At 34.7% G+C, this 16573-nt stretch overlaps 1 protein-coding gene across 1 annotated transcript in view; it reads right to left on the minus strand.

The window, feature by feature from the left end:
* The window catches only part of btv (dynein cytoplasmic heavy chain beethoven), a 256105-nt gene that overhangs the window by 45782 nt on the left and 193750 nt on the right, over window positions 1-16573 (minus strand). The window contains exons 56-59 of the mRNA XM_085822605.1: window positions 10972-11070; window positions 10719-10842; window positions 8298-8461; window positions 4069-4323 (exon numbers count right to left, since the gene is read on the minus strand). Coding sequence (XP_085678731.1) covers window positions 4069-4323; window positions 8298-8461; window positions 10719-10842; window positions 10972-11070 — 642 coding nt within the window. The remainder of the gene's footprint in view (window positions 1-4068; window positions 4324-8297; window positions 8462-10718; window positions 10843-10971; window positions 11071-16573) is intronic.

Here is a 16573-nt window from a genome sequence, read left to right on the forward strand (position 1 = left end):
AAAATTTAAACAAAATGAATTTTGAGAAATTTAGAAAGCAAATTGACTAAGAATCAAAATAATTAAATGTAAATTGCCAATGTAAAAAGAGTAGACAACCAAAGTAATTTAGAAACCTTTGATGCCTATTTGAAAACTTCCCTGACACGAATTATGCAGGTAAATTAAAAATAAACTATATACAATCTATAAAAATACATAAATAATACTAAAAAGGCTAGTAAATAGTAAATTTTAATTTAACTTTCCTTCTATAAATTTGTATTTTGGAGAGTGAAATAGCATTTGTTAAACTAAGTGAGGTTGAGCAGTATGTTTCTGCTAACTGTATAAATAGAGGGCGCTAATACACTGGTTATCATAAATTAAGGAAAAATCACAAAAATAGCGATAATTCCCTCAAAAATAAGCCGAACCGTGTAAAATTTGAATATGTTTCCAAGTAAGAGTAGCTGAGTAAAACTGCGATATGCAAATTAGTGGCACTGCTTTCGGAATACGTCATCTGCGAGACGCATAAAAGTCCATGTTTGAGAGCAAGCCGACATATTTCACTGTGACAGTGACATCAGAAATCTGAGACAGCCAATTCATAACAATGACCTCCAGGCATCATTTGCCTGCAGAACTGCGATGGAGAACCACTGGGAGACTAGAGGCAAGACTTTAAAGTCAAACAGAAGTGGCCACATGGCTAAGTATGAGTCCTTCTGTGGTTCATAGACTTTAGAGGCAATTTCAAACCACAGATTCGGCATCTAGGAGGTTCAGCCAAGGACGGCCAACTGTTACGACGATGACCGATATTTGACATTATGTGCACGTAGAAATAGAACCACTACTCCGACTCTTCTTAGATCCATCCTTGCTGCAGCCATCGGAAGGTTCGTGTCAACGTCAACTGTGCATAAAAGGCTTCACGAAGGTGGTCTGTATGCGAGGCGGCAGCCATTTGTGTGCCGCTCACGTCACGCCATAGGAAGGACCGTTTTCAGTGGGCACGACAACATGTCCACTGAACGCCTGATCAATGGAGGGCAGTTCTCTTTACGGATGAGTCCATGTTTACTTTAGAAAGCGATAGTAAGCGTTATTTGATACGGAGAGAACCGACAACCTAGAACCCGTTATCATCCGTGAAAAAGATGCATACGGAAGGGTCAGTGTCTGTGGTAACATCTCTTTGGGTGGACGCATAGACCTCCATGTTTTTCCAAGGAGAACCGTGAATGCTCATGTTTATAGAGATGACATCCTTGATGCTTATGTGCGCCCATATGCCGGGGCAATAGGTGATGCTTTCCTGTTACAGGATAACAATGCAAGACCACGCTGGGCTCTCAGCGTATATGATTATCTTTAACACGAAACAATTATGCGCATGGAGTGGCCAGCTTGATCCCCGGACTTGAATCCTATCGATCACGTTTGGGATGCTTTAGGGAGACGTCTAGCTGCTCTCAATCCGCCCCCTTAGACCCTTGTCATGCTTGCAACTGCTTTGCAAGAGCGATGGCTCTCGCTTCCTATGGAACTGATAAGACCGCATAATTGAAAGCATCACGCATCGCTGTATGTGCTGTATTGCTTCTAGAGGTGATCATATTCCATATTGAAGGTACTTTTCCTATAGCAAACTGACACATTCGATTTGTTCATTTTATACATGTGCTAATTTCTATACTACCATATTTGTCTGGTAATTTCTTTTTATGTTATTTGATACCTTACTATGTGTTGTATATTGTCGGTAAGTTTCATTAAATTCTACATGTAACTTTTTCAGTAATCGTGATTTTTGTGATTTTTCCTTAATTTATGATAACCAGTGTATAAGGTAAAGTTGAGTTTACCTGTGAGATCAATTGTATAAACCTATTCAGTAAACTCTTAAGTAATGTAAAATGTGTGTTTTGTGTGCAAAAATGTTTCTAACTGTGAAGCATTGTAAAAATGTGTAAAAAATTGCTAACTGTTATGGGTTTTAAAAACATATGTTGCAAACTACTAGGGATAGTAAAAAAATTGAAAAAATGCTTTTGAAATAAAGTTCGAAAAATTTTTTTGAAATAAAATTAATTTAATTTTAATTTTGAAATTTTCTTTTAAAGTAAAGTAATTTTTTTTGTAATAATCTGAATTTATTAAAACTGAATTTCTACAAGTTTAATCAAAACTTTACTAGCTAAAAGTAAGGAAAATTAGAAAAAGATAAAAATCTTCACTCAATTCGGGCTATAATAGAGTCTTTTGAAAAGAGTTGGCCCTTCATTAGTAAAAGGAAAGAATCCAGTATTAATTAAATATATATTTTTACAAATTAATTAATTAATATTTACAAATATAATCCATCAACTCTTCAAAATCCTCCATTACCCTCTAGTTTTCTATAATGTTATCATACCTTAAAGAGTCAAAAAATTAAAAAGAAAAGTTAATGCCTGCCTTTTTAATATAGAAATTAATAAATTGTGTTGGGACCTTGTTATTAACTTGAACATTAATTAGCTTTATTATTTCTTCTTTAAATCTTCTGTTTCAGTACATATATTTTTTATTCTAATTATTTGGCTGTAAAAAGTGTTACCTATTACTTTTCTAGATATATTATAGTTCCAATTAATTAGTTTAATAGTATAAAACTGGAAATTCCTCCTTTCATCATATAATTTAATTTTGCTGTGTTCAGTTATGAGCAGATCTAAGTATTCAATACTATCTTGATTTGCATTAGTTAAGTGTTAAAATATTTGGGTAAATTTTGAATTGTTCAAAAGAAGAATTATTATTGAAAGTTATAATATCATCAATGTATCTTAATGTATTTGCAAATAACTTTAACTCATTTTTATTCAAACTTAATTGGAATTTATATTCATTAGTAAAAAGAAATAGGTTACATATTTGTGTAGAACTGTTTGCTCCCATTGGAATTCGTTTCACCTGATGGAAGATCTTATTATTGAATTTAATGCAGTTATTAAATAATGCACAATATATATATATATATACTCACATAATGTTTATATATATGTATATATAAACATTATGTGAGGATTTCAGAAAAACTTTTGACAATATTTCAAAAGAATTTAAAGACTTTTTCGATAGGTATGTAATCATGGATGAAACATGGAAACACTGCTTTGCTGTTGAGCTTTACTTGGAAATATGGCTTTTCTATGAGCAATAAAGCGTCATGTGAACATCATCAGCTAAAGTTATGGCAAACATTTTCTGGGATACTAAAGTGCAGCTGGCAATGAATAACCTTCACTGTGGAAACACAATCACAGCGTAGTAAGTTAATTGAAAAATTATACAAAGAAATTAACAGCAGATAAGGGAAATGTTATTGAATGGAATTCTTTACCACCATGATAATGTCATGTACATATACCAAAGCAATTGCTCCTATAATGTCTTCAGGAAACCAACTGTTACCGTTACATTAGTCAGACCATGATTCAAGTGATCTTTTTTGCATAAAAGCCTGAAGACAGAACTTCATGAGGTGCATTTTACATCTAATAATAATGCTATAAATGCTGTTGATGACTGGTTCTTAGAATATACTGAAGAATTTTCTCCTGCTACAAAGATGTTAGGAAAAATACTTAATTGATTATACTCTGTTCTATGTACTTTTTGATCTCTTCTTGTAATTACAGTGGATTGTAATTATAATTTTATCATTCCAACATTAATTGTAATGCACAATAAAGACAAAAAGTTCATATGATGGGAGAATAATTTTCACTGCCTTTATTATATATTTTAAAAATTCCTCTCATGCTTGAAAAAGCAACTAAATTTAAGAAGAAGGATAGAATAAAAAGAGTAGTTAGTTACAAAGCGTAATGAAGAAGTATTTTAATTCATTAAAGTATTAGAAACTTTTTTGTTACATTCCTTAAAAATATACACCATGAAGACCAACAAGTTAAGATAATTTTTTCTCACATAAAACCCTCAAAGATATTTTATATTTATGTGACTGCTTCCGTTTTACAAGCATTATTTTTACTTTAACTTTCTGCTAGGATTTGTCTTGCTGCAATACTTTACCTCTTCAAGGGATAACTGTAAATCATGAGATTCTTTCAGTCCTGCTGAAATCTCAATGCTATTGCTTTTAGTTTTATTAAGAGAAGCAACCAGTTCTTCATTTTCCAATACATTTCCTCTAGCAGTTGCCAGTTCCTGAAGTAAGGACTCTTCTAATTGGGTCATCTGAAGCTTCATTTCTTCTTCTTTACGTAAAAGTTCTGTACGCCTTAATTCTAATTCAGGTTTCTCTCGCTGAAGAACAGTGGCCAAAAGCTAAAAAATATTTGTTTAAAAATTCAACACTGTACAATATTGGAATTAACACACAGTTTTTTCCATTTAATTCTTTAGATAAAATTTAAAGAAACTCTAACCATAATTCGGTTTTATAGAACATTTTAGAACTTTAAAAAATAAAAATAAGTTAGAGAAGTAAGAATTTGATAAAAAATTTGTACATAAAACAAATAAATATCCTCAGGAACAAAATAATATTTTCAGTACATTTATTCTCATTAAATAAAATGATAGATATATCTATGTAAACAGCATCAGTATCATTAACTCTTACTTAAAATTATATAATTAATATTATAAAATTAAAAATTTGTGAAAATAAATACAGTGTGCATTTATTTTGCTATGTATCCATCAAAGATAAAATATGAAACATTTAAATAACACTTTTTGCCGCTATTTCAGTTTCCATTCAGAAAAGATGCTCATAATTTATTATAATATTCCCATAAAGTTTGGTTGGTTTATTAGATTATGGCAAAGCACTCCTTAAGGGAGGGATGCCTTCATGGAGGACTTTTTGAGGGAAACTGACTCGGATACACGTTACACATGGGGAAAACCATGAAAACACCCATGCAGCCAGCCCGTTCACAGGATTCGAACCTCGGACCGAACTACCAGTGTTCAGCGATGTTACCGCTCGGCCGCTGGTGGGTTATTCCCATAAGGATTTTAGGTTGGAATTGGAGTTATTGTACAAACTTTGCATGCAGACTTTAAATACTATATTACATATTTCTTACTCAAGTTTATTTCCTATTGTTAATTTAAAATTCAGTTAACTTTAACAAGAACAAATTTTTCAACGAGAAGCTACATGGCTATTCTCTACACCAAGATATATAATTTTTTCATGTGAATAAAAATTAGAAACAGCTACCAGAGTTTCATGACAACAACTCAGTTCTTAATTCTTAAAGCTGTACTTGTGTAGAGTTTGACTTTCTTTGTTAACATACAAGGTGTTGAACTCTATGTAGACATTAAAGGACTTATCACTAAGTCTAAAAGTAAGAATGGAAATTTGTAAAAGGTGTAAAAGATCCTTTATTTTAAACTAAGTAAGATGAACAGAAGGCACTCCTGATGTTTACAACTCCACCAGCACTTATGGTGAGAAAACTCAAAGTAGTAAATCAAATGTAATGCTAAATTTAAAATAAACTTATAAGGTTCATTTTAATTTCCTGACCCGTTATTTGAAGTTAAATTATTTTTTCTATCAAGCCTCGTTTCCTTTCCCTGCCAGAACATAAATTTCCAGTGCGTACGATATCCAAATTAGTTAAAAAGAAGGAAGTATTTAAAAGAAGGTTTTGGAGAATGAAATCAGAGCATGTTCTGCCTGCTTGAAGACCACGTTGCTAACTTTGATCCTCTAAAAATTAAAATTCTGGGACATTGAGTCATTCTTGCCATCAGGCTTGTTTCCACCAACTTTGGTCATAACTAGTTTGCATGCTAGTTAAACTGTGAAGCTGTTAGGCTATACTTATCCATTATCTTTGATTTTAAGCCAAAGGTGTTGGCTTCTGTAAACACGAATGGTGTCGTCTATTTAATTTTATTTGGATTAATAAAAGGGTCTTTTACACCTTTTCCTTGTCTCAGTGGCATTAATTAGACACAGTGAAAAGTCATAGCTGTCTTTTAGTGGTCTAGTCTAATTATATACTCATGAAGAAGACCACAACCTATAAACTAACAACAGCCATCTATCTCTACACAGAGAATTTAACGCGAAGTTGGCTCAGAAGTTCACCTGAATGAATTCAACTATCGGCAAGTGTACCATAAGGCCAAAAACAAGAACACTGAGTGGGAGAACCTGCTCTGATTCAGCAATCTCAAAATCTCCCTTTAAATACACGCAAACTCATTTGCCTTCTGGCGGGAAAATGGAAAGAGAGAAATGATAGCACAGAGTAAAAACATAAAATAACTGGTTATACAAATCAAAGAAACTTCACATCTATTAAAGGTAATAAAAATCTAAAAGTAACTACAATAAACAACAAAAAAAGGAGGGGCAAGAGGAGGTTGAACTTTATTATTTATCATGATGGTTTGTGTGTCTATTAACAACTTAAATGTTACTATAATGTTAGCGAAATTTTCATCTTTTGCAATTTGAATTTAAATGCATATAAATATGGTACGAACTTTCTTTAAATATAGTATTAATAGACGCTTATTCAGAAACAGATTATATTCTAGAAATTTTTATTTAAAAGTACAAGAGACCCATTAAAAATAATTCGTAAAGCAAATTTAATATTAATAGGAACTGATAGATGCAGATTATAACTTCAAACACTTGAACAACACTATTCCGGTAGCTTAAGTTACTTCTAGCAAAAGAAATTTCAGCATTAATCAAAACTTTGTATGGATTTAATTTATTCTAAACAATTATTTTAAGTTTGACTTTCCTGTTCCTCCTGATTTCAGTTTCCTGTTGGAAGGTAAATTTTGTGTAATGTAGATGCAAATTCTCAGCGTGTTCAGAAGCAGTACTTAAGCTGTGGTTCAAGAGTTCAAAAGTAGTAGTAGCGGACTTAGTTCCGATGTTTATGCTGCGAATTTAAAATTAGCTCTCTAGTTCGGTGGTTGACACCTTTCAATTTCTACTGATATTTCTCGGTTCGGCTTTGCTGTGTGCAGCCGATTTAGAGTTAGTTTAAGCTAAGGAGCCAGTCATTAGAATTCTTAATTTATTAGCGATTTGTTACATTCTTATTTTCTGTTACGTAGCCACAAGTGGTGGTGATTTGTGAGCAGGAAGTGCATGCATCTGTTTTAATTTTATTTTAAACAAAAAGGTTATTTAAACCTTTCTCCTGCAATATTTATTCTTAAAGACATAGCAAGAATTCGCTACTTGAACATAGAGTTCAGGGTGTATGCTACCAAAAAATATCCACAAACTCTATATTTGAAGTAGGAATGAAAATTTTTAATTGTTCATAAGTAAACTTTTCTTTATTTGCGTGCTTAAGAGCAGTTTTAAGCGTTAAAAGTATCTGATTTTCTTGGCATTTTAAAGAAATAAATTTATAGTTTAATAAAGTATAAATCATTTCTAAAGAAGTAAAAGCTGACTTAAACCTTTTGAAGATCATCATCAAGCTCAGCTCGCATTCCAGTTATGCATTGCAAAGGGCGTAAAATGAACAGCTCGCATTAGAAATTTAAGCCTTTGCGGCACAGTGTGTCTGGTCTGGACACACCTAAAAATTTCCTTCTGTACGCACAGAAAAATTGAATGAAAAAGGATTTATAGGTTACTCTGAACCTTCTTTATTTATAGTAGATAGCAGCTCAACACAAATCAATCCATATATTTTAGCCATGTTTTTTTTTTTTAAGACCCTCATCTTTCAAAGAAATCTTCCAGATTTTTTTTAGATCATAAAAGGGATTATTTGAAAAGAAATTTCTATGTTTTTTGGCTGTATGCTAATCTCCTTATTCTATATTAGTTTTAAATTTTTACCTTGAAATCTTGCATAAAATCAAACAGCGAACCCTAGGTGTGCCCAAACCAGGCTCACCGATAATCTAGGACAACTGAGAGTCTGTATTCTTTGTTTCTCCGTATCTCATCGGTCAGTTCGTTGACAACAATGCTCGTTTCAGCACGCTTTTCGAAGCTCTATTCAATCAGCGTGCCCATTTTGGGCACACCCACAGAATTAAAAGATAAGTGCTATCTTCACAAAATTTTACTTGTGTACTCCTCTCTAAGACTGCCTACTTTTTTTTTTTTTTTTTTTTTTTTAATCAAAACTCCAACTTTAAAAGGTAGCGTGCCAGAAAGGCTTAAGACAGAGATATCACGCGTATTCGGGAAGAAATAATTGCTTAATCTCGCAACTGCCGAAGAATTAAAAGTTGAGTCATGATTATTATACAAGCAAATATAATAAAAATTTTTAAAAATTTACCTGGCCAGTAAGTCCTGCTTTAGTTGTACTGAAATTTACAGTTGAGACAACAGCAAAAAAATTCGGAGACAGTTCTATTTCTGAGTATTTGGTTACGAGAAACAGCTTGAAGTGAGGATTATAATCCACTGTTTTCTCTCCAATCTGAACTATATATCTGGGACCTGAAAATTAGTATCACAGAAAACTCTGAAGAAATTTATTTACAATACTTGTTTTCATTCTTACACAAAACATGAAACGTGCATGTCACAAAATAACGTATTCATCCTAATATTATTATTATTTTATTTTGGTTTAAGTAGATGTTATATAAATTAGAATAAGATTATAAATATATATAAGATTATAAATAATTTAAATATAATATTAGCACATAAGATTATAAAATATTGTTGAAACTTCCCTTTGCTATCATATTTCATTATTAGAAATGATCATACATAATAAAATCCACTCATGTCCAAAATTATGTTTACATGCCTAAATTCACGGATTTCTCAGAGACTATGACTTATAATTTAATGAATTTTCGTGGAATCATACATAACATGATGACACATAAATGCAAAAGAAAAAATTGAAGATCACCTCATATGATATAAAATTGTAGCATGAAACAATAAAAATGGTAATAAAGTGTGACAAAGAGAGTTAAGAAAAAAAGGAATGATTCAGAAAAAGAATTAAGTCTTACGAATTTAATATGGAATATGATCTCCCCTGACTTGTACACACATATCACAACGTGTTTTAAGGCTGGAAATAACGCTGTTACCCACAGTTTGGGGAATTAATCTCCACTCTTCCAGCAATGCCGTCTTCAGAGCATTTACACCTCTAGGAGGAGGATGTATATGTGCAATTGCTCTTCCAAGGTAGTCCCATAAGTTCTCTATCGGGTTGAGGTCAGGAGAGTTTGGTGGCCAAGGTATTCGCTTAATGTCTTCACTTTCAAGGAATTCATCAACGAGGTTTGCTCGATGTGGACGGGCATTATCATCCATAAATAAAAAGTCAGGTCCATATGCACCCCTGAAAAGTCTTACATAAGCATCTAAGACCTCATCTCGATATATCTGGCCTGTCACAGATCCGCTGCTGAACACGTGTAGGGGCGTACGTCCATCGATCATTATTCTACCCCATACCATCACACCTCCACTACCGAAACGGTCACGTTCCACAATGTTCGAGGGATCATTTCGTGTTCCTGACTCCCTCCAGATGTAAACACCGCGACTCATCAGTAAAGAGAACATGGGACCATTGATGTTCAGTCCAGGTTTTGATGTTTTTTACACCAATTAAAGCGATCCCTCTTTTTCTGTGAAGACAGTAAAACACATACCCTTGGCTTTCTGGCATAAAAGCCTTTTTCATTAAGCCTTCTGTATATTGTTTGCCGTGATGCAACAGTTCCAGTGGCGGCTGCAAGCTCTGAACTTAACTAGCGAGCAGTAGCCTTTCTGTTACGACGGGCAGTTAATGTCAGATACCGATCTTCAGAAGCAGTTGTCATTCGTTTCCGACCTTGTCCAGGCCTCCTTACAACACTTCCATCATTTTGAAACTGTTTCCATAGCTTAGAGACTGTCTGTCTTGAAATATTCAGACATGTGGCTGTTTCCATGATTGACTGCCCTGCTTCTAAACGGCCGATAATTCGCCACTTTACAGATTCTTCCAAATGATACTTCGAAGCCATAACAAACCTTTTGAGTCCCTATACATTGAAATCAAACGCTATGTTGCAGAAATTCACTCAAACATTCAGTTTGCGCAAAGCGCTTGATTCACCCTTGGATGACGTAACGCCTAGATTTGCATATCACAAACCGTTTGATTACTTTTGATTGGATAATGCTAATTAGGCTTGGTTTTCACACATTCCCTGCAAATACGGATCACATTGATTCGATATTTCATTGAATATCATCATTTTTGGGTATGTAAAGATAATTTTGAACATGAGTGTAATATTAGCACATAAGATTATAAATATATTGTTAAAACTTCCCTTTGCTATCATATTTCATTATTAGAAATGATCATACATAATAAAATCCAACATATATTTAATATTTGAAGAGTTGTTGTTATAATTAAAAAAGGACATAATAGAATATACTGATTATAAGGAATAAAAACTGTCAACGGACAAACTGAAAATACGTAAATTAGCAAGTTCATTACATAACCAATAAGCTGCACAAATGAGCGGATGTTATACCTTTATTAATTTTTTAACAGCTGGTTTAATTTACTTTCAATATTGGCAGCAATGTTAAAATATGCCAATTTTTCCTCCCTTCGAAATAAGAACTGATAACTGATTTCTCTTGAACTGAATAGAATTTCGTTTAAAATCTATGCTTTTGCTCCTTCCTCAATTTTAAACAAGAGATACTTCAATCTTACCTTGGTTTATCAAATCACGCCGCAATAATGGATATAACACAGGGTGTATACTGTCAACATCTTGCACTAGAAGTGTTTTACCAAATCTCACAGCCATTTCCAAGGATGTCAACAAATTAGTATCCTGAGTGAAGAAATATTGTCACATCTAAAATTTCACTTAAAAAAATATCTAAAATTTCACTATGAAAAAAATTTAGCACAAATTTAAAAGTGATAAAAAAAATCAAAATAAGTATAGAGAACTACCTACATGATGGTTTACAACTTCTAGCTGAGAATTAGTCATATTAGATTTAAGCCAATTTGTGGCTTGGCCGGAAGGATCTACTAAGAAAGGCACAAGAATGTTCTGTAAAAGAAAGAGTCTTACAAATTTAAGCAAATACTTATCGACTCAAATCTTTCAACATAATTTATTATTTAAAAATAAAGCATACATAAGTTTTATATAATTTCTTTGCCGTTTTTGCTTCTTATGCTCAGGCTCATTTAAACTTTAAAAACTGATAAATTTTACAAATGGCAATTATAAAGTATTAGCCATTTAAAATGTAATTAATAAAATGATAATATTAATATACAAAATAGCAACTATGTCATCTGGAGAGGAAATAAATGTTTGTGAAAAGGAATACATAACACTGCTAATAATACATGTTGTTTAAAATGTTATTTACAACTTTGAAAATAAAAGCGCAGTGCAATTGACAGTATATACAGTATATACATACAGTAAAAAATTTGCACACCAAGAAATAATTATGGGATCGTAACGAAACTTGGCATGAAGGTACATGTCGGGTAAATACGCAAATGATTAGAAATGCAGCGTGATTACGCAATGTCACTAGAAGGCATTAAACTTCGTTATTCTCGGAGTATAAAACAGGTAAGCAGAGCTTGTTTGAGTGTACTGTAAGGAAACCCTGAGGTAGACATGCCGTTACGCCGCCATCAAAGCCAATATCAGCAGCTGGCAGAGTTTAAGAGAAGAAGAATCATCGGGATGATGGAAGCTGGGTGGTCAGCTCGACGAGTAGCTTGTCAGGTAGGCCGTTCTGACTTTACTGTGAGGAGGTGTTGGAACAGAAAAAAAAACAGAAAAGACGTCATTTACATGGTGATCAGGCTCAGGACGCCCTCGACAGACCAGTCGTTGATAAGACTGTAAGGATCCTGTTTTACTAACGTTTATTTTATTTTAAATCTTTACTACTTATTTTCTACTTCCGGCCAGAATTAAAAGCTTTAACTTATTTATGCAAATTTGTCTTGCGAACGCCAAGTACTTAAGTTGTGGCTTTTTGCCAAGCAAGAGAAAGGAAGGAGCTATTAGAAGCAGGCCGTTTGCCATAGTAGTTTTACTCGGTTGCTGGTTGCCTTCAAGGCCAGAGGTTTAATCCTCTTGGTAATTTTAAACGTATTGTAGTGTTAGCAGTTCTCTGTACTCCATACGGCTTTTTGCTAATATACGGCCAATCTTCAAGTAGGCACTTGTTTATTAATCCAAAGTTAGTTTAGTTAATATTTTTATATTCTTACGTTCAGACCACAAGTGGTTGGTCTCTGTATTCCGAAGTCCGGAAATCATTGTAAAGAGAGAAAAATAAAGGGTTTCGTATACCCTTTATTATATATTGACAGTATATACAGTCAAAAGTCGTTCACTCGGACACACATAATCCGGAATGATCTATAATCCGGACCTCAAAGCTACAAACTTGCGTCGCGTTGACGCATGCGCATAGGCGTTTACGTGCGCGCGTAAGACCTTTACGGCTGCGAATATGCTTGTGCGCATGCTCATAAACCGTTTACGAATGCGCGTTTAATGTATAACGGACGGTGTAAGCTAATCTAAAATTATCTAATTCAGTTAATGTTGCAGATTGCGTTGTTCCTTAGTCTTCGAATTGGATCTGGCTTATTATTTTTTGCAGACTGTTAGAGCAATTTTATAAAAGTAAGCTTAAACTTTATATCAAATAGATCAAATAGAATTTCCGATTATATCAAATAGAATTTCCGATATAGTATATTTGTTAATATGTAAAGGATCTAAACCGAAAGTATGTTTCGAAATCCGAAATCTGTTTGTCAATTTAACGCTGCTCGGCGGGGGGAACACCGCGGCGCGCAATGAATTAATTGGAAGTTGATCTGTCAGCACTATCCTTATCTTCAGGGCAGATGTTTTTATTTTATTTGGCTTATAATTCCTTACTAAATGTAGTATTTCATTTCGATGTACTCCGTCTTTGATATGATTTAAATCAAATTCTCGTCATTATAATTCGCTTCTGATAGTCAAGAAAATGACAGAGGTTATTGAAAACGAAAAAATTTCGATTGACAAATTAGTCTGTATTCTCGACACAGCAATTATAGGACTTGAACAGCGGAACTTTCTTACTGAACAAGAAATTATGTCTGTTTATAGAATTAAAGAGAATGTATTATCACATAAAAAACGAAGCAACTTAAAAAACTTACATTGAAAGAAATGTTTAATAAAGTAAACAAATAAATATTAAGCTTTTTCTTTTTGTAAATTTTGATACCCTTTAGATCATAATTCTTCTTTATTTCATAAATTACGGTTTCATATTTTTAATTTTGTAATTTCTGCATGCCATTTTACCAGATTTAAACTGATGATCTATAATCCGGAAAAATCGATAATCCGGAATCGCCGAAGTCCCGACGAGTCCGGATTAACGACTTTTGACTGTATCATAAATATATATATACACTCATTGCCATAAAAATTTGCGCACTAAGAAAAAGTTGTCAGAATGAAACGAAATTTTATGTATGTAAGTATTTACTTTGATATACGTGATTAGAAAATCAAAGAAAAAAGTATTATTTATTGGAGAAAAATGTACACATGAACGGAAGTTTTAGTACTCTGTTGGACCGCCTCTAGCCTCTGCATGAAGCGATACGAGCGGGCATTGAGGCATACAAGTTCCGTATGGTGTCCTGAGACATCTTGTTTCACAGTTGCTGTAAACGCGCCTTTAGTTCGGCCAATATTGTAGGCTGTCCAACTTGCCGTCCCAAATGATCCCAAATATGCTCGATTGGTGACAAATCAAGCAGGCCAGGTGAGGGTGTTAATGTGACGGAGGGAATCTTGTGAGATCTGCGCTGTGTGTGGCCAAGCATTGTCTTGTTGAAAACAGGCTCTTGGGACCCCTGCCATGAGTGGCAGCACATGTGGCTGAAAAATGTCATGAGCGTACCGCTGGTCTGCCATTGTGCCATGGTGTTGGTGTTGGTGTATTTAATTATGGCAAAGCACACTAGGGCTATCTGCCTAAGGGTAAGGATGCCTTCGTGGAGGACTTTCTAAGGGAAACTGGCTCGTATACACGTTACACATGGGGAAAACCACGAAAACACCCATGCAGCCAGCCCGTTCGCGGGATTCGAACCTCGGACCGAACTACCAGTGTTCAGCGACTTTACCGCTTGGCCGCTGGTCAGCCATTGTGCCATGGATCAATATTAGGTGTGACAGTGTATCGTAAGCAATGGCAACCCATACATCACATCAACTGTGGGAACGATGTGTTGCTGTAAAGCGAAGGCAGGATTGAGGCGTTCACCACTGATCCTCCACACACGAACACGATTGTCATCACTGGTCAAACTGAATCTGGATTTGTCGCTGGAGACGACCTGGTTCCACTCCGTTAAAGTCCAATCCTGTCGTGCGCGACACCACTCCAAACGGAGGCGTCGGTGGGTGGGTGTCATTGGCAGCACACGTAGTGGGCGCTGCGATACCAGATGACCTTCAACCAGGCGTCTTGCGATGGTTTGGGAAGACACAAGAGCCGGTAATGAAGCTGCTGCCTGTGTCTGGATAGCGGCCAATGAGGCAGTTGGCTCAACGCATACATGTTGTATGATGTGACGGTCTTATCAGGTTCTGTGTTCCTCCTTACTTGCTTAGGGAACATTTAACGTCCTGACTCGGAACAGGGAGCTTACTAAAGCTATGTTCAATAAATTTGGGAAGCAGACAATACACACAGAAAGGGTATACGAAACCCTTTATTTTTCTCTCTTTACAATGATTTCCGGACTTCGGAATACAGAGACCAACCACTTGTGGTCTGAACGTAAGAATATAAAAATATTAACTAAACTAACTTTGGATTAATAAACAAGTGCCTACTTGAAGATTGGCCGTATATTAGCAAAAAGCCGTATGGAGTACAGAGAACTGCTAACACTACAATACGTTTAAAATTACCAAGAGGATTAAACCTCTGGCCTTGAAGGCAACCAGCAACCGAGTAAAACTACTATGGCAAACGGCCTGCTTCTAATAGCTCCTTCCTTTCTCTTGCTTGGCAAAAAGCCACAACTTAAGTACTTGGCGTTCGCAAGACAAATTTGCATAAATAAGTTAAAGCTTTTAATTCTGGCCGGAAGTAGAAAATAAGTAGTAAAGATTTAAAATAAAATAAACGTTAGTAAAACAGGATCCTTACAGTCTTATCAACGACTGGTCTGTCGAGGGCGTCCTGAGCCTGATCACCATGTAAATGACGTCTTTTCTGTTTTTTTTTCTGTTCCAACACCTCCTCACAGTAAAGTCAGAACGGCCTACCTGACAAGCTACTCGTCGAGCTGACCACCCAGCTTCCATCATCCCGATGATTCTTCTTCTCTTAAACTCTGCCAGCTGCTGATATTGGCTTTGATGGCGGCGTAACGGCATGTCTACCTCAGGGTTTCCTTACAGTACACTCAAACAAGCTCTGCTTACCTGTTTTATACTCCGAGAATAACGAAGTTTAATGCCTTCTAGTGACATTGCGTAATCACGCTGCATTTCTAATCATTTGCGTATTTACCCGACATGTACCTTTATGCCAAGTTTCGTTACGATCCCATAATTATTTCTTGGTGTGCAAATTTTTATGGCAATGAGTGTAAATCCAAAACACAGTACATATAATCATTAATTTACAGGGAAAACTATGTTTATACAACAGTTATTTTCTTTTATCCCTCCAAACAGATAAAATATTATTGCTTTTCTCCATGGGGTTTCACAAAACCATTAAATTTAAGGTATTCTATATAATAAGCTTTATATATAGATCAGGAGTCCCCAACGTTTTGTCCCTAACAACACATTCTAGAATATTTGTTGAACAGCAGGCACCATTTACTTTTCAATGTGAATTTATAGTTGCATAGAGTTAATAATATATGCCCATAAAAAGAAATCGGTCACATTTCGCTTTGTGCTGGTATCTGTGTTGGACACAATTTCTGTTTCATTAAAAATGAGAAAACTTTCACATAGAATTTTATTGAAAACTGAAACATTTTCCTTGTGATCGCACAGAGGCAGGCACACATTAAACGATCAGCGGGCGCCATGGTGCCCGGAGGCATAGGGTTGGGAACCCCTGATTTAGATTAAAATTAACACTGAAAATGTAACAAAAATCATCTACAGTATTGAAAGTTTAAAAGTTACTGTTATTTACTTCCTTGTACGAAGTAAAGAGTAAATTCATTGAATTTGCGGAGAAGTGTAAGAAAATCAGTGTTCACAAGAAAAAATCTTACTTGCCTCAGCATGGTGGAAATGATGATCAAAGCAGAATTTTAATCTTTTGTTAACTTCAAATGATTATTTTCTAAAACTTTCTTTGTAAAGACTCTGGTGTGCAGTAGATGCAGCCACCCAACTGTCAAGTATTTCCCTTTTTAAATGATGACTCAAATGGACTTTCCTCATGCCTGTGATGTACTGGGCTCCTTCTTTTCCATATCAAAATTAGAGTTCCCGTTGGAAACTTTCTTGAAGAACTTCTTAT

This window comes from Stegodyphus dumicola, chromosome 8, assembly GCF_044657685.1.
Source record: "Stegodyphus dumicola isolate Sdum_Otavi_A_Nest chromosome 8, ASM4465768v1".
In the NCBI taxonomy this organism is placed as follows: domain Eukaryota; kingdom Metazoa; phylum Arthropoda; class Arachnida; order Araneae; family Eresidae; genus Stegodyphus; species Stegodyphus dumicola.